Source organism: Electrophorus electricus, chromosome 7, assembly GCF_041902795.1.
Source record: "Electrophorus electricus isolate QZ-2024a chromosome 7, ASM4190279v1, whole genome shotgun sequence".
Classification (NCBI taxonomy): domain Eukaryota; kingdom Metazoa; phylum Chordata; class Actinopteri; order Gymnotiformes; family Gymnotidae; genus Electrophorus; species Electrophorus electricus.
The window spans coordinates 3,401,122-3,422,736 of NC_137503.1; the positions used below are offsets into that span (position 1 = coordinate 3,401,122).

Consider the following 21,615-nt stretch of genomic DNA (forward strand, 5'->3'; position numbering starts at 1 on the left):
GTGAGGGAGAAGGAGCAAGGGTACAATACAGCATCCAGTTCGGCACGCCGCATCCTATTCAGGTCAAGGGTCAGGGGTCATTTCCAGAGCGAGGAACCCCCACACAGAGTATGTGTGACCGAGAGGGCAGGACCCGCATGACTGCCTCCACCTGCACAAGGCTAAAAAAAAAACCTCTGTACTGAGAGAGCCTATGCTAATGCTTGTGTGTGTGTGTGTGTGTGTGTGTGTGTGTGTGTGTGTGTGTGTGTGTGTGTGTGTGTGTGTGTGAGAGTTTGTGTGCATACCTGTGTGTGGGTGTATGTGCTCATGCATGTTGTTTTGAGATGCTCGTGGTCATTTTAAACACTTGTTTATACGGCGTGTGGTCCCCACAGTCCATTATGTTATCCACACACACACACAAACTCACATTTATTTATAAATTCATTTAATGCACTGAATCGTGGGCAGTCTGATAATACAGATAATATTCTGTGTCCTTGAAACTCGCCTGGCCAGTGTAATTTCCCATTACGCATGACTGCTGTTTGCATACCCTGTTAACTCTCAACCACCGCTGCTCAGCTGCTCACAGGAGCCTCTGACAGCAAGCATTTCCAAGAGAAACACCCAGCCCCGCCTCACGGTCCTAACTCAGCAACGCTGATGGTGTGAGGGGTTTTGAGGCCGTTCGTTTGTAGATGCTTGCAGACATGCCACAAAACCTGCAGTAAGCAAAGGCGCATGTGCTATCAGCATGTGTTTCCGTGTCTTCCACAGCAGACTGCAGTTTTGTGTTACACTCCTGGATGCAGCGCCTCCTAGTGTCCAGGAGGGAGCACTGTGTCACCTCAGCCTGCTCAAATTCATCCTGCCTCCAGGGGTCAACAATGATCCATATATTACAGCCAATTTTGTTTGACACTATTCCTTAGTGGATCTGCAGATGACCTGCTAACTTGTAGTGAATAACCCAGTGGAAGATTTTAGTGCAGCCTAGAGATGTCATTTATTGCAGTTTTATTTTTCACAGCCTGTACAAAATGTCGTCCTTTCACTATGCTGCAGAGTGTAACAGCTTACAATTGTAATGTCTGAACATGGAATGAAACAAACTTATTATGAATGATGATGAATGAAAGTTTCTTCCTTAATAGCGTTCCGCAGTGATTGACATAAAGCTGGACAAACCGCAGGAACCCACCACCAATGAAGGGGGCTGCTCCTGTTAATAGCCTCCAACCAGACACCTTCATTTACACCACATGCTTGTTGTGTTGCTTCCTATTGGTTAGCTTCCAGTTGAGTTTTCAAGATTGGATATTTGGCACTCACATTTGACCACGGGTCACTGGTTGGAAACAGTGTTACATCGTTTTCAGTTGTAAAATAGTGTACTTTATTAACGAAATTGCCAAAAAAAAAAAAACCCAAGTCTTAAGCATTTAAAAAAACAGAAAAAAGGTTCCAACAGTCCAAACGTGTATACTTTTTTGAAAAAGTAGAATCGTAGTTTTTTGGTTTTTTTTGTTTTGTATTTTTGTATACTCAAGGAAAAGTTATAAAAAGGAGTAGACAAGGGGTATAAAACTTTTGCTAGAAGGTGAAAGATTGTAACTGACAGGGACGCAGAACAATAATTACTGGATGAAGATTCAAAGCAAGCGTGCATGCAGACCCTTCAGTTGTTGTTGTTTTGATATTTTTCTTCCACTAGATTCTGTCCACTGGTGTATGTGTACACAGATTTGACTATGTAAGCGCTTAATTACACCTGTGAATTCTAATGCATTGTATCGAAATGTCATATTTTCCTTTTTATGTTTTGTGAGTGTTTCAGTGTACTTCGGCGATGGAGCAGGCCAGGAGATGACCATTGTACAGGGTCTAGGCTCAACCTTGTCATTGAGAGGCATTTTTGAGTCTTTGTCATATCTTGGTAGTCCTGGCTTGAACAATGCTCTCCACTTCTCCAAGACTTTCTCTCACACGCCAGGATTTTCTCACGTCTTGCGAAGGCACATGAGCACAAATGAGTATGATGTCTCTCTCATTTGTACGATGTGTCCTCAGCCGTGACTGTTGTAGTGCCCTGCGATTACTGTCGCTGAAAGATCATCAAACTTTTACATTCCTATACCTAAGTACATAACAGCAGACAGGTGTGTACACGTAGCGCTTGTCATATAGTCCTGTTTCACTGTAAATATAACCTGCTATTTGCTTTCAGATCGAAGACTATGGTAATTCTACAAGAGCAATGCCATTGACTACTAACAGTTAGCGTTAGGCAGAGTTTTAAGCATTTGTTAGGTGTGTCAGGGCCCCACTGTGGTCTGCCTGTGCGCGTTGTAGGCCAGTCAGCTGTGGTATGCTGGCCATGAGGTCAGGCACTGTGCCATAGCATGCACTATGTTTATTTGGTGTGAATCTCCAATGCACTTTTAAAAGAAAGATGTACGCGTTCCAAGGTTGCCGTCAAGCCGAATGTCCCGCAGCTCGCTGTAAGGTAGCGGTCATGTCTGTGAGGAGATCAATAAATCATCTGTATAGCTGCTTGATCCCTCGGTACCTGGGTGGAGTAATTCCTGGGAGGAATGGCTCTCTTTCCAGAGTTCCAGAGTGAGCCCAGTGAAGCCTTCACACTTTTAACTGCGGATGCCAGAATGGAGAGTGTTCGGCTCATGGGGAAAGAAAACAATAAAAATTGGGGAAAAACGACAACAATACAAAAAAACAGAACAAATAGTAGTTTGGGAATGCTATCCCAGAGAACAACCTTTATAAGCCACTGTGAATTCCCTGTGATTCGCACAGCATTTGCCGTGAGAGGGAGATAACTTATTTACTGGTGACTCGTCCTGCACTGTACGACAAACTCTGGTCAGGTGTCCCGCTGTGTAATAACTCCGCTTTTAGTCGTGACGGCCACTTCCTAACCGGAGCGTCTCCGCTCCACGTGTGTGTGCTTCTCATGACCTGCCTGGCTGCCTCCTGCTCACCCTGTTCCTGAATGGACAGTGATGGGAACTGATCGTGCAGACGAAGCTCTCCACCCAAGCTCCGAAGGGAGACGACTGTGAACCGACACATCCTCACCAACTGCTCCGTCCGCGTGAGAACACAGAATAGACCTCATTCTGTGTTGGTCCCTGTTCGTGAAGCTCGGTTTTGACCTCTTCTTTTCTGGTGCCTTCACGGATTGTTGAAAGGTACTGACCCCGACAGCTTAACGGTATGCATAGGGTTGCTAACATAGAGTGCAGAAGACTGGGGCATGAAGACATGTTATTGGTTGGTTTATTAATGTTTTGCTTTTAGCACCTTGTGACATTTTGTTTACAATTTTTACTTTTTACCTTTTGCCCTTATGTGTTATGTCACCAAATGATGAAATCTATTGTAGAGAGTCAAGCTATTATATAATTTGGCATGAACAGGATGTATACTGTATATAGGCTACCCTTTATGAGGTGTGTACCTAAACAGCAGTGAATATGTGATTTCTTCATTCTTCTGTTGGCACACTACTACACACCATTCTTGGCAAAATGTCTGTGTGTAAGTTGGGCCCTGCTTTAAGGGATAAGGCCATTCCTAGTGTAAATGTTTCAACTCAGAGGAGCAGGTCTGATTGATTCAGGGCTGCCTCTCCATTCACATTGTACACAGATCTAGCATGTCTGTCCAAACTGATAAAAATCGATTAAAAAAAGTCTTATTGCCTAAAGAGTATGTCTCTGTTTTTCCTCTGAAATGCTGCTTGAACATAACTCATACGGAAAGGAAAGGCTTGTTGGGTGAGCACGTCACATATTATTGCGTTTGGTTTGTTTTTATTGTTCTTGATTTTCGTTAGAAATCTTGTATGGCTGTTTTGGGAGTCGGTCAAATGTGGAGTGACAATAAAAGTCTCAGTGAGCTTGTTGCAACCTGAAGCCGTTCGTAGCCAAGCAGGTTCGACGTAATAGTCGAAACTCTGTTGCAATATCACTCATTCACTTGTATGACAGGAAAACAAAGTGGTAGACATCTTCTAAGGATATTAAATGTACCTGGGAACTATTAATGTGGGTGTTTACTAATTCCAGGGATTTCCTGTGCTATCTGTGAACTTGTCCAACTGCCCTAGCCTGTAGAATGTTTCGAAACATCTTGAAAGCTGTTTCATAAAATGCACAACTTCCAGAGGGCTGTTCTCCCATGGTGATAGTCTGGTGATGGTGAAGTGTGTAGAGTAATTGTGGCTTTGTCCATGATAGCAGAAACCTCACAATCCTCCCCACCCTCTCACACCTCCATAATAAACAGGTGACAGATGCTGAGTGAAAACTGGTCCTAATCTATTTATGCAGAATTAAGGTCTCTTTTGTGTCATGTTTGTGTTTTGCTAATGCACTAAACCTGTTTTCACCCTCATTAGCAAAATCTGCACAAGCGTGATCTCCTCTGACCGATGTGAACATCCACCACCAATATGAATTTCTGATGCTGCTCCTTTTGTCAAAATAACTTAATCTAATACTTTTCATTTGCTCATTCCCCTTCACTGCACGGTTTTGACTGATGTCTGAGGACCTTCAGGCATGCAGGCTTCATGATACTCCAAGCGCTGCACAATAGTTTAGTTGATCTGGCCTTTTAAATTAAGTCAAGCTTTAAATCCCTGCTCTGTGCCTTGTTTATATCTGATTTGAAATTCTTTTGTGGGATTTTGTCTTGAGGCCTATATAATTTCTTGCACTTTGACTGCCGGATGAACCTTTAAGTCACGTCCAGACCGGACTGCTGCCTACTCTGAACGCTAGCGGAATTATTTCTGCTTTTATGAATTGGCCTTTTCCAAGAGCCCGGGCTATGCTGGTTCTGCACGGATTGCCTTATTAAGCACTTAAGAGCATCCAGTTCTCACGGAGGATTCCTGGGACTTCTAATGAGCGAGAGCAATTTCCCAAATGAACAAACTGCAACAAATTAGTTGACAAATTAAGTCACAAACCACGACTGCTAAAACTACCCCTTCTCTATCCTTTTGAAGCTGATCATACCTGTATGGTTTTAAATCCTTTATTTTAAAGCCACGATCTTCAGGCTAATCTCTAAAACATTAGGAGAAGTTTTGGTGCAGCTGATGCTAAGAGGAGCCAGTTTTGGATTTCATGCTAAGATTTTAACAGCATGGGTTTATTGTTGATTCAATAATTATAAAATGTTTTCTTAAGATCTGAGGTCTTCTGAGCTCCAGTCAGGCAGCTCATAATTTCAAGGATTATTATTATTATTATGATTATTATCTTAAGTTATGGCTTCTTTTATGGGGCTCAGGTACATATGGCAGTAGACAGTACTGTGCCAGCATGCACAAAGTGCGAGTGAGGCTGAAGATCTGTACCCATTGGACTCTGAGGTGTAATATAGCCTCGCTGGACTGCACATTTGGACAGGATCTTGGACAGAAAGGAGGGACCGAGAGAAGTCTCAGACAGCCCTGTTGCTAGGATATCCTTTGCATAAACACTCCAAAGGCAACAATTCCAAGCTAACGAACATACAGCAGTATAAAGATAACATCCCACTGCCCAGTCCTGACACATTAAGTCGTACACATACAGGAAAAATGCCAACAATTTTGAATTCAACAAATCTTTAATTCACAATAAATAACCTAAATAGCAAAGTTTAGTGTTAAAAGGTTTGTACGGAGAGGTTGGAGAGTAACAAGCAGCGGGAGGTCTTTCTCAAGAGACCATACGGTTCTCTCTCCCTCCCTCCCGGGAACAGCTGAATTTGTTCCTGCTGCAGCTGCTGTGAGAGAGTTATGCCTGGATCCGACAATGAGGAGATCCCTGCAGACGAAACGACCGCGCGCCGGCTCGGGGTTGTTGGCGCGTGACGCGCAGTCCTTGTAGCCCGTGGTCAGGGCGAGACGGCGGGCCGCCCCGCGTGGCGGCCCATTTTAAATGACAATGGCAGAGACACGACGCTTATTCTACAGAATGGACGAGACCGGTTTGGATGACAGTGTTTACACCGTTTCTTCCCTCTAAAGTCTTCGCCACGATTTTATGCGCCTGCGATGAAAGAGACAACATTAGCATTTTATCAATACAGCAAAAAAAAAAAAAAAAAAAGTGATCAGATCTCATTTCACACCGACACACGCGCGTTATTGCAAACTTCTCATCTTAAAACAGCTGAATGGACAACGAGCAAATCTGGTTGGGGTGGTTTTGTCCGTTATCCCTTTGTGCTCCGTGTCCTTCACGCATCTGCTCCCTCCTTTGAGCTTAACTGCAGCAACACAAAAGCGCGTTGCCGTTACAATGCAACCAGCTGCAACTGACGTGTCAATCAAAGCTGATATGAGGCTTGCCGTGTGGTTTAATAAACAAGGAGGTGGAGATCCCAAAGGTTTTCAAAAAGAGCATCAAAATAATAGCGCCTAATGCCCCGTGTGGTCACGGAGGAATGCAAGCGTGAGTCAAAACATGATTGCAATAGATGTTTTTGCACATTAGGTGGAATCCTGCATGTGACGTACATGAGGGGTTTGAAATAGCCACTGCTAAAATAAATATTTATCCTCGCGTTCATGATATGAGGTAATATCAGCTAGGGCAATCTGAAAGGATCACTCACACATTGCCAGCAGGAACAATCCTCTCCTCGGGCTGTCTGGTGAAACTCAGTTTCTTCAGAAATGATGGGAGTTGGAGTTTGGGCCGGGTGTGCTTAGAGGTTGCCCTCAGCCCGCTGACAGAGGTTGTGCAAACAGAACATGTGGTTAAGCATTCTTGCCATATCTGACATGCTTGACAATCTTATAGAGTCCTGATATAATCACAAACGTAGGTGTTAGAGATCTCTATCTCTCTGTATTTGTTTGTAAGATTAGCAGTGTGTATTCGTTTACATTTACACCATTTCTTATCCTGAGGTACTAAAATAAGTGTTAGTAATTACTCAGAAGTCACTTATTCATGGTTGCAGAGGGTAAGTGCTGACCATTCCTCTTCCGCTGGAGCCAAGGCCTGCAAAATGGCTGTGCTCTCTTCTTCTGTCACTTGGCTCTCAGCTATACGGCCCCACACGCTGCTGTCGATCCACAGCGCCTCCTGCAGGGCAACGCCCCGGCGCACACAGGAGACCTGCCGGCACAGCGGGCAGCGGACAGTCAGCATGCCATTCTGCTGCAGTGCTATCTTCTCGAGGCAGGGAGCGCAAAACGTGTGGTTGCAGTACAGCACACGGGGGATGTGCTTGCTTCGGGAGTAGCGCTGGAAGCACACGCTGCAGTCCAGGTCCTCGCACAGCACCATGGCCTCCGCACGAGGGATCGCACGAGCGACTCGCGGAGGAAGAGTGCGCAGGATCACGCAGCGGGCCGAGCAGCTGGCCGAGCAGCTTCACTCTGGATGTGACGAGTGGCAAAAGAACAGCTCCAGAAGCACCTGCCCTGCTGATGGATGAGCAAACACAGCACAGTTGGCTGGTTGGGGGGAGGGGATAAGGTCCTCCACCCTGAACACTACGGAGACTGTCAGGTCCTCTTCGGCCAAAACTGTGGTCTGATTCTGGCTACTGCAGCAGTGGTAGACTTGTAGAGTAGTGTCTTGTCTTCCTAAAAAAGCAAGTAAACAAACAACCAAAAAAGAGGTATAAATATCAGTGGCAAGTGCAAGATCTTGTCCCTGATGGTAACTTTAAAAATGTTTTATTCAGACTGCTATTTCTCTCACGTCTCTCTGAAGGTCTGCTCTGCTCCATATGAAGTGTCAGTAAAATCAGAATTAAAATTCAGGAGCAGATGGCGTGGCTATCATCTGCCCTACCCATAAAGAGGCTTTATCATTATAATACCCTGTTCCAGAGCAAAGCTGCTAGCCACCTGTTCGTCCAGAATGAATCATTTAAATTTGACCTCTTGGAAGAAACCTTTGACCTGTTCTGAATAATCATGCAGAAAATACTAATATGTGACCTTAAAAAAACTTCTTGTTTGCCTCTGCTACAAAACACAAAACATCATGGAAAGTGTAACAATGAAAATCCTAAAAGCTTGTTGAATATAACCCTCAAAGTTTGAGTGGTGTTTGTTTGTTTGTATGTTTTTAGTTAGTTTGTTTGCAATGTGCAGCTTATTCATTTGCACACGGTTCCTTTAGCATTTAAATTCTACATTTAGCAGAAATAGACGAGTTCTTAATATCTGTTAATTTTCATGTGTGGAATAACAGACCTCCAGTATCTTCCAAGCTTTCTGGTGAACTCAAAAATACATCCTCTCATCCTTCCACTCTTATTGTGCTATTGTGTTCTCCAAATGACGCAAAAATTAAACCTCTTCTACAAGAGGTACTATTAACGTGTCCAAGAGGAATCAAAAAAGGGAACTCAGGATACAAAGTTACTCACAACAGAGTGCACGTCGCTGTATCTGCCGGCTGTCAGGTGACTGTTGTCTTCTTCCACAGTTCCTGTCCTGTTACGCAGTCCAGTGAGGAATTAGTGTGTGTGAGTGTATGGGAGTGAGGAACCTGTTGTGCTGTCAACGTGGCCGCTGTTTGTTTTAAAGGCTCTGTGGAGATGAGTAGGCGGAGGCAGAACAGACTGTCACAGCAGAGCCTACAGGCACAGCTTGGTTTAACGGGAAAAAGCGAGGGGGGGATTTTTCTCAGAAGTCCCCGTAGTCCCCCTTTGTTGGGTATGTCAGACAGAGGCAGGTGGATGAGTGCCATGAGCATCCGTGCAACTTGGGGTGGGGGGTGGGTTGGGAACGCTGACTGTGACAACTGCCCCATAACACTAGTGCAGTAGGCTGTAAACACACATTAAAGCGCTGCAGAAATATAAGACCATAGAAAGGAAGATGAAACGTATATGTATGTAAACAAAGCCTTACTGCTGTAAGTAGCTGAAGCTGGAGCTTTCCTGTTTTATCCAAGAGCCTACAGCTGGTTTGGCTTGGTTTTCTTCAGCACTACATCTCATAACACGTGTGTGTTATGGTAACACGTTCATGTTTTTATGAAAGGCAGTAACAGGAAATTTCTCTGGTAGTCTCAGATGTTTATGCTTCTGTTTTGCTTCCTTCTTTTGATTGCCTTGAGTTGCTCATAAAAGTGAAAATATGTGTGTCAGCACAGCAAAACAGTTTATTGACACCGGGTAGATATTTATCAAAAGTACCATAGTCAGGAACAGATAGACCTGGATGGTTAATGTTAAACACAAATGACCTGTTGATCTTTACTACATCGTTCTGTAGAAATTATTGCTTTAAAAATACCTAAATGATGAGCTACTGCAATGTGTGTTAAAATCATACTTTTATTTTCTTATTCACGGTAACGGCTGAAGAATAATAGAAAACTATCCTGAGATATTACATATCTGGCCAGCAGTGGTCCCGTGCTCAGAAACGAAGCACTGGTGGAGACGGAGAGTAGCTGACCCAAACTCTGCGAGCCCTCTGCAGCCCTGGCTCAGCTGCGACACAGATGCGTGTAAAAAAAAAAACAGCGACTGCTCCCGGAGGCTCAACCGTGCCACTACACCAGCACTCCTGCTGAGAGCCTATCACACTAAAGAGGGATCTCACCAAAAGGCCCCAGACGACATACATTTACTGGAGGGGGACAGTGCAGTCAGCCAAGCCTAATATTACTGAATTATGCAACATTCTAATTGGACAACACTGTATATGCCATCCAGGATATCGAAAAATGAGATGATAGACGACACTGGTGTTCATGTCACTGTTTAATTGCATACCAGCCAAGATCTGTCAGCTACATTAAACCACAGAAAAGTTGTTTATTGGTCGCTCCTATTGTAGTCAAAGTATGTCGTCTGTTTTCTTTGTACTGGTTTTTGTTTAAATTTGTGATGGCATCATTTCACGCCAACAGGCTTCAGTGTTGTGAAATTGATGCGTTTCATAACGTCATAGGTCTAAATCACACATTAAAAAAAAAAAAAAAAGGCTGAAAAGGTTTTTAAATTCTATTTCCTCATATTTACCGTTTTCGGGGTATAGGGAATAAAACCAGAATGGGCGCTGCTGCCCTCTAATGGCAGTTTACTTCAGTCTACTTCAGATCAATTCATGTAAATATTGCCATTGAACAAAATGTAATGGAAAGAAATTAGCTGAAGAACCTAGTTACTAGCATCATTACTGGCCATATATACTTTCTGAAAAAGATACATCGCCGTCAGTAAAGTTTTCATTGCAGTAAACAGGAGGTTCAACATACCCAAATTATTGTTCTTTAGCGGGTTCTGGGAACTACATGACTATACACTACCAGATGTAGATACATTGGGTGAAGGATCGGATAAGAAGGGAGAACCGACTTTCATAGAACACTTTACAGCATAAAAACTTGGGCTCGTCCGGGATTTGAACCCGGGACCTCTCGCACCCAAAGCGAGAATCATACCCCTAGACCAACGAGCCAGATACTCTGATTTTTTCACGGGGCAAAATGAAATTAACAGGAGGAATATATTGCGTCAGCTCCTGCACAGTATTTTTGTGTATATATCTGGATTTTATTGTAGCTAGATCATTTAAATCAGCGCACACATATGCTAACTGATCTGGGGAACGGCATCTTCGCGATTCGTTGTAATCTACTGCCGGTTTATCATCATATCTAATATTTTTCACATTGTGTGAATGTGACAAAAAATAAAGTAACAGGGCTCGTCCGGGATTTGAACCCGGGACCTCTCGCACCCGAAGCGAGAATCATACCCCTAGACCAACGAGCCACGTGTAAAAATACTAGTTAGTTGTGTCTATAGACATGTCAAGACCGTTGTAACTCTTTCTTGAATTTAACTTGTGTTTAATAAATGCTCCTTTTAGTCTGAATTCATTCGACATCTATCAAGACTAGTTAACTGCGTAGATAGCTAACTTAGCTAACTACATAGTCGAAGTACATTAGCGTTAGCTACCAAGCTATCTGGCAATGTTAGACACAGAAAATCAAAGAATACAAAGGTTTTAAATGGCTAGGTAGCTAGTTCTCATTCATATGCGATATATTAGCTAGCAGTTGCGTTATCTAGTTTATTGTCCTCACCTATAGCTCTGCAAAGATGCATAAAGTTGTAGCATATATGGGCAAACGCTAGCCTGTTGCTATGCAACTAGATCATACGTTTGTATAGCTAGATTAACTAGCATTGTTAACTTTCGGTTCCTTTGCTATTTCATTAACATTCTCTCTGGCGTCCATGGGCAGTAGCAAGTGTTTGCTACTTCAGCTACATGTATACATGCATATACACCTTTTTACGCGTACTCTTCGACACTGTTGGCCGCTGTTTTAGCGGCTAGCTAGCCTATAGCTAACGAGCTAAGTGAAACAACGGGCCATAATAATAAACCCACAATGCTTTGCGCTGAGCTGCTTCGTTTACTCGGTTAGCTATCCGAGCTACTAGCAGAGAACTTTTGGCTAGATTTGGATAAATGTGGATTTAAATGTAAGTCGTTCTGCTTTTGAATCGCTACCACTCATCTGGCTTGGAATGCAAATAACGTTCTGAAAAGTACAAGCTTACGAGCTAGCTAGTTAGTAGCTAGTCAAAGCTTGAACATTGGTTGTTAGCGAGCTAACGCTAACCTGACTGTTAGTTCATCAAACATGGTTAATACAGCTATAGTCTTATCTACCTGTCTGTCTAAGACTACAGCTGTATAGCTAGATACCTAATATAACTCAGTTGTAGCTAGACTGGAGGTTTGCTTAAATGAAAAAGTAGTTAATTTATTTAGCAGTTAGGTAGCAACAAAAAAAAGTGGCTACAGCCAAAATGATACCAGTTAGTTTAGCTGGCTAGCTGTTTTTCTCGTGAATTTAAAATGAATTTTAAAAAGGACATTCGTGTCCATTTCGGACCAGCTAACTGAACGTTGCACTGTTGTCAGGGAAAGGGTCTGGCCACGGTAACCAGATCCTCTACCTTTGCTTTACTCAGGGAGTGAGATGATTAGTATTGACTATTGATCCTGTGATCCTGCTGTCAAGAGGATGCCATCAGAAAATCACTGACAACGATGGATGCATTTTTGGGAACACTTCAGGATCATGACATCAGGTAGCAAGGCTAACGTCTGCAAAACCATAAAAAAAACCCCAATACACACTACTCTTTGGAGGGACTTTGATAACACTATGCATAGCTAATTTGTAATACACACAATGGGTCACATCTGTGATCTGACTCAACAGTTGTTGTCACTCCATCACCAGCTCTGTCCTGACCTCCTGTGAGCCAGAGCTACAGGAGCTAATGAGGCAGATTGACATCATGGTTAATCACAAACGCAGCGAGTGGGAGGCTGAGGTGCGAGCCTTAGAGCTTCGCCTCCATAACGGAGAGGCGGAACTCCAGTCAGCCAGAGATCTGCTGGATAAAAGGAATTCTGAGGTAAGGGTTAAATCGGTTAACCTAGTGCAACTTAACTGTCCGAAATGGCGTTTTGTTTGGGTATGTCTAGGGGGTTTGCAACATGTGGTTTGGTTTCCTGTCTTCTAATGAGGGCCTGAGGGACTATGCAGGTGTCTGAGGGATATCAGAGGAAAGAGGAAGGCGGCTGACAGGGAATTCCTGCATTTATCTTTATGGCTGTATTGTTAGACACATTTACTGCAGAACTGTGCAATAAATGTGTCTAACAGTACAGTAGATTGGCTGGAGTGCATCCCTGGCAAACGCATGTTCTCCAAGAACTAAGTTAAAAGCACCAGTCACTACACAGATTCTCCTGAGGACTTAATTGAATGAGATTTTTCCTTAGGTGTTTGTCATACTCACTCTCTTGTGTCTGGTTCAGACATAGCCAGTGTCTTGCCTTGATGCTCTGCCCCCCCCCCCCCCCGGCAGATGATCAGGGTCAGACAGGCTGTGTCCTCCTTGCTGGGGCTCCAGGACATAGGCTTCCATATGATCAGTGTGGTAGTGGAGAAGGGATTATTGCAGGTGAAACTGCATGGTGTCTGCAGCACTTGGCCATGGCCAGTTTTCTTTTTTTTCCTGGTAACAGTGTGATTGAAACATAAGCTCATGCTTACTTAAAAAGCCTTACGCTTGCCTAAGCAGTCAAGATCAGAGAGGCGAGTGCTTCTGTATACTGTTATCTCTTGTAGTAATTCTTAAGACTCTTGAGTTATATTATTATGCAAAATATTCTGACAGAATAGTACTAATGGATATTATATATGCAGTGTGTAATGGCTGTTCTGTTGTGGTTTGGCTGTTGTAATGGCTGTTCTGTTGTGCTTTGTTTCCTGTGTGGGGTCTTTCTTGGTCCTTCACAGAAATCAGTCTGCTATAAAAACGTGGCCGTCTGGGGTAAAATAATTCCAGACGCATGTAACGCAGGCTTCAGCCGCCGTGAATCGGCGTGACATGACTCACTGACATATTCTGCTCGACCTATTGAACCTTTTGTTTTAAGTTCACCCACAAGCCGTCTGTGTAACGACACGCTCTCCTGTCTTGCAATGCTTCACGCCCACCAATCAGATCAGGGTGCTCGGGAAGCAGCTTGAAGACATGCAGGCTGCCAAGCAGGAACTGGCCGGGAAGTACGAAAGGCAGCTGCAGCACGTGAAGGAGGAGGTAGGCATGGCAAGTGTTTTCACGTCCTACAGCCTGACTGTTGCCAAAATGGCGCAAGCCTTCATTAGCTGTTTGTTAACTACAACACCCCCCCCCCCCCCGCAGTTGTCCAAGTTGAAGCACAGCTATGAGAAGCTACAGCGCAAGAATCTGAAGGAGGCACGAGAGGGAGCTCGCAGTCAGGTGGAGGAGAAGGGGGAGGTTTTGCTCCTCAGCCGCAAGCTGGAGGTACAGCAGTAGCTTCTCTCAGGACTAAAAACGTAAAAAATCCTCGTTTATTAAGAGATTTTTAGGTTGGATTATGCACAGGGTACAGAATCTTTCTGGCCCACACATACACAGGTGTTTGTTTTTTTTAATGGGGGTTTTTTAATCTTTGGTTTAAAAAAAATTTAAAATACCATTCGTGTCTACACAAGTTTATTAAAAAAAAATCTGTCCACATAAAAATGCAAAAACATGCTGTAAAACACTGTCAAGAGCATGCCAAATCAGCATGATATAACTATAACTGTAACCGTAACGCAGCGCTGGCCAATCAGAAGCTTCAAAATGGTGTTTGCCGGTATGCTAACGATCGTAGCGCATCGTGGAAGGGGAACGGCATATGTGGGAACTCACTCCTCAGTATCGTACTATAGAGGAACTGGGCATGTGTAAACGTGTAACAAGTCCTGTTGGCAGCGTTGAAAGCAGCAATATTCTGACTATGTCCACCGTTGCGCAAAGTTACCTCATGCGATAACTGATCAAAATCACCTCCTGTGATCACTGTGCACGCGCTTGACGTTACAAGCCAGAAATTCAGTTTTGCCTGTCTATACGACAACACTGAAAACAGAGTTTCTGAATATCTGCACCCTGGAATGAAAACCGACTTTTTTCAAAACTCAGTGACCTAAAACACAGTTAAACATGTATGTGTGCAAAAGGCCAAATTTCATAGAAAAGGCTGTTTTACAAAATACATGTACATGTGTGGACCAGGTCTGTGTGTGAGCAGTGTTAATAGTTATATATTGGCACACACAAGGACGTTGTAAATTAACTTTATGGAAACGCTGACTAGACAGGAAAAGACACTGAACATCATCCATTCACCCTTTTTTAAACAGGCTGTTCCAGGATAATTGTGATTTAGTCTCTCACCCAGCACAAAGATTTTGATGTGTCTTGGTTTACAAATATTTGAGCAAAAGAAAAAAAAAGCATTTTTAAGTTGTTTGAAATGCCCGTCCAATGGCACCAAATGCGGCAGGCTTCAGTCATCAGTGGTTTGGTTTGGTTTTGTTTTGTTTTTTGTAGGAGTTCCGTCAGCGCTCGGCAGAGTGGGAGCAGCAGAGACTACAGTATCAGAGGCAGGTGGTTTCATTAGAGGCCCAGAGGAAGAACCTGGCAGAACAGTTCACCCTAATGCAGGTAACCTCATCTGACATGTGCTGTGTCTCAGCCAGTGTACAGACCTGTGTTGCTCACCTGAGATTTAGACGCCGGTCCTACAGACGTCTCTCTGCAGTATGCCGTGAGACAGAAGCTCTCAGTCCAGATCACCTGAGTCATGCAGTCGAGATCTCTGCTACCCTGGACTACCTGGTTAAGGTGTATAAGGAGCAGGACAGAAACTCACTCTAACTGCTGTTGGTTTACTATAATTTTTTTTGCTACTTAATTTCAAGTAATTATTCCAAGTAAGGTATCTTGATGACCCTTGGTCCCTCCACGTTTTTGTCGACCTTCTGAAGCATTGTGAGGTGGATGTGTGGGCAGCACACAAGCATGCAGTGGCTCCTGAACCCAGCACAGTCATCCGTTTTGTGTGTGTGTGTGTGTGACAGGCCCAGGGCGCGGGACGGCTGCAGGCGCAGGCGGAGGCCCAGCTGCTACGGGTCCAGCTACAGCGGGCCCAAGGCTCTCTCCAAACGCAGGAGCTGGAGCTGGAGAGACTGCGGCTGCTGCAGGACGATCTCGGGGACTCGCAGCGGGAACAGCAGGTCAGCGGCAGCGCCGCGGCTAACGCCCCAGGACAGGTAGAACCCGATGGGCATGGTAGGGCACCAGGGTAGGGCATGAGGGTAGGGCACAGGCCCAGAGAAACTAGCAGGAGAATGAGATTGATAACCGCAGAGCTGATAATAGAGATCCACTCATATCACTATCCATAAACCCTCAGTGCACTGAAGCGTGTCAGTAATAAAGTTGTTATTATTAGGACATTTGTCATCTTATACTGGTTTCTTCACAGTGTAGATGAGCAGGAACAAAACAATCAAGATTTGATTTTTTTTTATTACATCTGAAAGCAGCAGCTCTATTTTGTAATCAAATCTTGGCAGTGCGGTAGAGGGCAGACTGAAGCCCTGCTGACCATTGGTGGGCTGCCCTGTGCTCTTCACCTCTGACCAGGTCCTGAGTGAGGAGAGGCAGGAGCTGAGGGCCACTCTGGACTCTCAGGATCAGTTTGTGCAGAGCTTGAGCCTCCAGGAGCAGCAGCTGCACACACAGGTGACCTACCTCAGACAGAGCCTGCAGGCCAAAGAGGACATCATCAGGTACACAGCCGCCGCATGCCACACTGAGCTTTTTAACTGGCTCCTGGGTTGCTTTTTTGTTGTTTGTTTGTTCATTCAAAGTGACTGGTGTTAGTGTGCTGCAGTGGTACTCAATCTGTAGCGGTGGCAAAAGATCTCAGCTGGGGTCAAACTCATGACCTCTTGACCCACGTCTACGTCAGTGATCCTGCTCATCCCGGGCTGGAAGAGAGACGTGATGATAAAGGCGTGTCCAGTGAACGTCTTTCTCTCGTTTCTTGGCACAGGTCCCTGGAGGGGTGTCTGGCGTCTCAGAGCTCATCCCCAGGCCTGGCGTCTCTCAGGCAGGAGTTGGACAGAGTCGTCACCAAACTGCACTCTTCCCAGGATTGTGAGAAGCACCTCAAAACTGAGGTCACCCGACTCCGAAACAAGTAAGCAGCTGTTCACGTCATTTCCAGTTCTCCTTATGGTTGCCTCCAGGCGCGAGTGCTGGGTTCCTCAAATTGGGATTAGGGGACGTTAACGGTGTAGTGGTTTCTGACAGACTGGACACCGTGCGGAGACAGAGAGCAGACGGGAGTAAGAGAGAGCAGGAACAGAAGCAGGCGGAGGAGGAGCACGCCCGCTCTGTGGCTGAAGTCAAGCGGGTCAGGAGACCGCACGCAGTGGTGCTGAAGATCTCTGGGTATCAGTCATGTATACTGTGGGAGCGTAATGGAGATTTTCACAGTCTTTGTGTGTGTGTGTGTGTGTGTGTGTGTGTGTGTGTGTGTGTGTGTGTGTGTGTGTGTGTGTGTGTGTGTTCATGCACTCATAGCTGCGTGAGGAGCTCCAGCGGGCGGAGCAGACCCGCCACGGTGAATTAGAGGGGATGAGGAAGGAGGTGTCTCAGCTAACGAGCGAGCTTCACCAGCGTGACATCGCCATGGCCACACTCAGCGGCTCCGCCTCCGGCATGGAACGGCAGCTGCGGGCAGAGGTGGAGAGGGCGGAGCACAGAGAGGCTGAACTCAAGGTGCCGCCCCACAGCAGGCCAACTGTCTGCAGCCTACCACGCCGAATACTCCGTTTGTACACGAAACACGCGAATAACGTTAGCGGGCTGATCGGTCTAGTCTGGAGCCGAGAGTTTTTCCCCGGTTAGACTATGGAATTTGATTTGGCTGATCCCATGCGGAGATGGAGAGCAATAGGTCAGCGTGCTGCTTCTGCAGGTAACGCAGGTCCAGCTGGAAACCCTGAAGATTGAAAACCAGCACCTGAACGATCTCCTAGAGAGGGTGGAGTCGCGTTCCCCTAAGGTGTTTGCCCTCATCCAACCATCGTTACGTTTTCCTTAGATGTCTGCGTTTGTTGTTTCCTCTTCCGTTTTGCACCACCACATCTGTTGGTTTTAATCCCATTCTCCCTCCTCCTCCCTGGGCGTAGAGGGCAGACAGAACGTTGGCGAGTCTGCGGGACAGTTACATGTCGTCTCTGGGCAGCCTGGAGCAGGAGAACCGGCAGCTGCGGCAGGAGCTGGCAGAGCTGCGTGCCCGCATGGACGCCAGCGCCCAGACATGGCAGGACAAATACGAAAGAGCCCTGCTACAGAACCAGAGTAGTCACACGCACGCCAGGTACACGTGCACGCACGGCAGGTACACGCAGCACAGTAACACGTGCACGCACGGCAGGTACACGCAGCACAGTAACACGTGCACGCACGGCAGGTACACGCAGCACAGTAACACGTGCACGCACGGCAGGTACACGCAGCACAGTAACACGTGCACGCACGGCAGGTACACGCAGCACAGTAACACGTGCACGCACGGCAGGTACACGCAGCACAGTAACACGTGCACGCACGGCAGGTACACGCAGCACAGTAACACGTGCACGCACGGCAGGTACACGCAGCACAGTAACACGTGCACGCACGGCAGGTACACGCAGCACAGTAACACGTGCACGCACGGCAGGTACACGCAGCACAGTAACACGTGCACGCACGGCAGGTACACGCAGCACAGTAACACGTGCACGCACGGCAGGTACACGCAGCACAGTAACACGTGCACGCACGGCAGGTACACGCAGCACAGTAACACGTGCACGCACGGCAGGTACACGCAGCACAGTAACACACGCACGCACGGCAGGTACACACAGCACAGTAACACGCACACACGGCAGGTACACACAGCACAGTAACACGCACGCACGGCAGGTACACGCAGCACAGTAACACGTGCACGCACGGCAGGTACACGCAGCACAGTAACACGTGCACGCACGGCAGGTACACGCAGCACAGTAACACGCACGCACGGCAGGTACACGCAGCACAGTAACATACACGCACGTACGGCAGGTACACGCAGCACAGTAACACACGCACGCACGGCAGGTACACACAGCACAGTAACACACGCACGCACGGCAGGTACACACAGCACAGTAACACACGTAAGGCAGGTATACACAGCACAGTAACACGCACGCATGGCAGGTACACACAGCACAGTAACACACACACGCACACACGGCAGGTACACACAGCACAGTAACACGCACGCACGGCAGGTACACACAGCACAGTAACACACGCACGCACGGCAGGTACACACAGCACAGTAACACACGCACGCACGGCAGGTACACACAGCACAGTAACACACGCACGCACGGCAGGTACACACAGCACAGTAACACACGCACGCACGGCAGGTACACACAGCACAGTAACACACGCACGCACGGCAGGTACACACAGCACAGTAACACACGCACGCACGGCAGGTACACACAGCACAGTAACACACGCACGCACGGCAGGTACACACAGCACAGTAACACACGCACGCACGGCAGGTACACACAGCACAGTAACACACGCACGCACGGCAGGTACACACAGCACAGTAACATACACACACACGTAAGGCAGGTATACACAGCACAGTAACGCACGCATGGCAGGTACACACAGCACAGTAACACACACACGCACACACGGCAGGTACACACAGCACAGTAACACGCACGCACGGTAGGTACACACAGCACAGTAACACACGCACGCACGGCAGGTACACAGCACAGTAACACACACAAGCACGTACGGCAGGTACACACAGCACAGTAACACACACAAGCACGTACGGCAGGTACACACAGCACAGTAAAACGCACGCACGGCAGGTACACACAGCACAGTAACACACAGACACGTACGGCAGGTACACACAGTACAGTAAAACGCACGCACGGCAGGTACACACAGCACAGTAACACACAGACACGTACGGCAGGTACACACAGCACAGTAACACACACACGCACGTACGGCAGGTACACACAGCACAGTAACACACACAAGCACGTACGGCAGGTACACACAGCACAGTAACACACACAAGCACGTACGGCAGGTACACACAGCACAGTAAAACGCACGCACAGCAGGTACACACAGCACAGTAACACACACACGTACGGCAGGTACACACAGTACAGTAACACACACACGCACGTACGGCAGGTACACACAGCACAGTAACACACACAAGCACGTACGGCAGGTACACACAGCACAGTAAAACGCACGCACGGCAGGTACACACAGCACAGTAACACACAGACACGTACGGCAGGTACACACAGTACAGTAACACACACACGCACGTACGGCAGGTACACACAGCACAGTAACACACGCACGCACGTACGGCAGGTACACACAGCACAGTAACACATGCACGCACGTACGGCAGGTACACCACACACAGCACACATGACAGCTATGCAACATGTATAAGCAAGTCCTCCCCTGCTGGTTTCTCTCTCTCTCTCTCTCTTTCTCTATCTCTCTGTCTTTCTCTCTCTGCGTTTTCACCCATTAATCCAATCAACTACTGTTAACACCAGCTGTAAGACAGCAACACTGTTTTTTGAATTCTTTTCAAACTGGCCTGCACGTGCTGTGCTGCAGATGTGAGGCGGAGCTACAGGCTGTAGAGGCTCGCATGCAGGCGAGCTCCTCCCACTACGAGCGTCAGATCCAGACCCTCCTCAAGCAGCTGGAGGCGCTATCCGTCCCCTCTCCTCACCGTGCCGACGGCCAGCCGGGCGAGAGCAGGCCTCCTGTCTCCCCTCTACCCTCGCCCTCGTCCTCTGGCTCCTCATCTTCCTCGGCCGATGGAGGACAGCGGAGAGCAGCACTGCGTGGCACTGCGGCTCGGGAGGAGAAAGCACCTGCCTCGGGACCTGCTGGAGACCCCATCTCTGTGGTCAGCCACACACACACACACACACACACACACACACACACACACACACAGAGGGGAGAATATTCCACACATAATTAAGGTGCAGGTGTGGATGTATTCTACGTGATCATCTGCTTCCTTTTCTCCCATGTGTGTGTGCGCGTGTTCCGTAGGAGCGCTGTGCTGCCTCTCCGGATGTGTCTGTAGCTTCCCGCTTCCTGGAGGAGGAGTCGTTGCGCTCCGAGGAGCTCCTCCAGAGGCTGGACTCCCACATCCAGAGCATGAAGCAAGAGAACGCCGAGACTGTCCATAAGTACCTGGGCAAGGACAGCAGCCCCCAAAGTGCACACTGATGCGCACACACACACACACACGCACACACACAGAGGTGCCTTTTAAGACTAGTCTAAATGGATGCATTTGCATTTTATAGTACCGAGGTGAGAATGTTTTCCCAGTGTTACTGGTGGGGAAAAAAAAAAAGAAAAGATTAAAGGTCAAAGCCAAAAAGACTGAGAATCCGACTCAGGGCTCAGACTGTAACTGCAGGATGTGCAGGGACCCCTGGAGCACAATAAGGACCACCTCAGCCATGCTGTGGTTGGTGCGGTAGTGTTGGAGCCCTGTAACCTCCACACACGCAGAGCCCAGCCGCACACATCCTTCCTGCCTCTTCGTCTGTGTCTTTTGTAGTCTCCGGTCCCTTTTGTAGAGCACTTTATTAATGTTAATGCCACTCACTCCTTCTGTTTGATCCAACCTATTTTTGAGTACAGTTGACAGTCATGTGAAAGTTTAAACATGTGAACATGTGACATGTGAAGAGTTTGTTGTGATGGGAGAATAAAACAATCTTGTTTTTAAGGGCTTTGCTGTTCTGCTAGTGGGAGGGGACATGTTTATGTGGATACTTTATTCTCTGTCACTGTTGCCTTTGGAAGGGAGGCCAGCGTTCATATGAACCCAGAGACGCATGGCTGACATCAGGCACATTGTGTGTGTGTGTGTGCGCCCGCCCACATGCAATCCCACTTCAGTGCCCTTTTCTGGGTGCTCCTGGTCACGTGACCTGAGCGTCTGCCCCAGGAATGCAGAGGACGTGCCAATGCTGTCATGTCGTCCCAAACACCGCTGTCTATCATGACAGCACTCACGGTATGTTAATAGCATCCATGTGGGATCCCGCGACTGGAAACACCAGCAAT

The 21,615-nt window shown here is 46.9% G+C and overlaps 3 protein-coding genes and 2 non-coding genes across 16 annotated transcripts in view; 2 read left to right on the forward strand and 3 right to left on the reverse strand.

The window, feature by feature from the left end:
• rab6ba (RAB6B, member RAS oncogene family a) overlaps positions 1-3,712 on the forward strand; it is a 52,492-nt gene extending 48,780 nt beyond the window's left edge. Inside the window, exon 8 of the mRNA XM_027007763.3 lies at positions 1,150-3,712. Within this exon, the coding sequence (XP_026863564.1) occupies positions 1,150-1,214 (65 nt within the window). The 3' untranslated portion in view covers positions 1,215-3,712. The remainder of the gene's footprint in view (positions 1-1,149) is intronic.
• Positions 3,713-5,615: 1,903 nt separating this feature from the next.
• im:7152348 (E3 ubiquitin-protein ligase rnf152) lies at positions 5,616-8,645 on the reverse strand. Of its 2 annotated transcripts, none has more exons than XM_027007756.3 (4): positions 8,398-8,645; positions 6,988-7,603; positions 6,622-6,735; positions 5,616-6,053 (listed from the first exon to the last, which is right to left on the reverse strand). In XM_027007756.3, exons 2-4 carry the CDS (start codon positions 7,299-7,301, stop codon positions 6,026-6,028), a joined length of 456 nt encoding a protein of 151 aa, XP_026863557.2. In that variant the 5' UTR covers positions 7,302-7,603; positions 8,398-8,645; the 3' UTR covers positions 5,616-6,025. The 2 variants fall into 2 exon arrangements, with proteins under 2 accessions (XP_026863557.2, XP_026863558.2); XM_027007757.3 differs by having other exon boundaries at positions 5,616-6,273; positions 8,398-8,643.
• A 1,727-nt stretch (positions 8,646-10,372) lies between these two features.
• Positions 10,373-10,444, reverse strand: trnap-ugg (transfer RNA proline (anticodon UGG)). The gene has a single exon. It is a non-coding gene; the product is annotated as a tRNA-Pro (tRNA).
• A 245-nt stretch (positions 10,445-10,689) lies between these two features.
• On the reverse strand, positions 10,690-10,761 carry trnap-cgg (transfer RNA proline (anticodon CGG)). Its single transcript has one exon. It is a non-coding gene; the product is annotated as a tRNA-Pro (tRNA).
• Positions 10,762-11,379: 618 nt separating this feature from the next.
• cep63 (centrosomal protein 63) lies at positions 11,380-21,274 on the forward strand. Of its 11 annotated transcripts, none has more exons than XM_081718162.1 (16): positions 11,380-11,484; positions 11,980-12,099; positions 12,255-12,432; positions 12,889-12,984; positions 13,531-13,635; positions 13,732-13,854; positions 14,932-15,045; positions 15,462-15,653; positions 16,030-16,175; positions 16,442-16,588; positions 16,702-16,825; positions 16,975-17,172; positions 17,372-17,458; positions 17,586-17,776; positions 20,134-20,431; positions 20,584-21,274. In XM_081718162.1, exons 2-16 carry the CDS (start codon positions 12,059-12,061, stop codon positions 20,761-20,763), a joined length of 2,220 nt encoding a protein of 739 aa, XP_081574288.1. In that variant the 5' UTR covers positions 11,380-11,484; positions 11,980-12,058; the 3' UTR covers positions 20,764-21,274. The 11 variants fall into 11 exon arrangements, with proteins under 11 accessions (XP_081574288.1, XP_081574290.1, XP_081574291.1 ...); XM_081718164.1 differs by having other exon boundaries at positions 16,702-16,804; XM_081718165.1 differs by having other exon boundaries at positions 15,462-15,617.
• Positions 21,275-21,615: the final 341 nt, after the last annotated feature.

Excerpts from the sequence above, each read along its gene's own strand:
- im:7152348 (XM_027007756.3), bottom strand. The coding sequence starts at position 7,301 with ATGGTGCTGTGCGAGGACCTGGACTGCAGCGTGTGCTTCCAGCGCTAC. Across the intron at positions 6,736-6,987 it reads GCTCCAGCGGAAGAGGAATG|CGGGCTGAGGGCAACCTCTA; the intron begins GTCAGCACTTAC and ends AACCTCTGTCAG. Across the intron at positions 6,054-6,621 it reads ATTGTTCCTGCTGGCAATGT|GCGCATAAAATCGTGGCGAA; the intron begins GTGAGTGATCCT and ends CTTTCATCGCAG.
- cep63 (XM_081718162.1), top strand. The coding sequence starts at position 12,059 with ATGGATGCATTTTTGGGAACACTTCAGGATCATGACATCAG. Across the intron at positions 17,459-17,585 it reads TGGAGTCGCGTTCCCCTAAG|AGGGCAGACAGAACGTTGGC; the intron begins GTGTTTGCCCTC and ends CCCTGGGCGTAG. Across the intron at positions 17,777-20,133 it reads AGTAGTCACACGCACGCCAG|ATGTGAGGCGGAGCTACAGG; the intron begins GTACACGTGCAC and ends GCTGTGCTGCAG.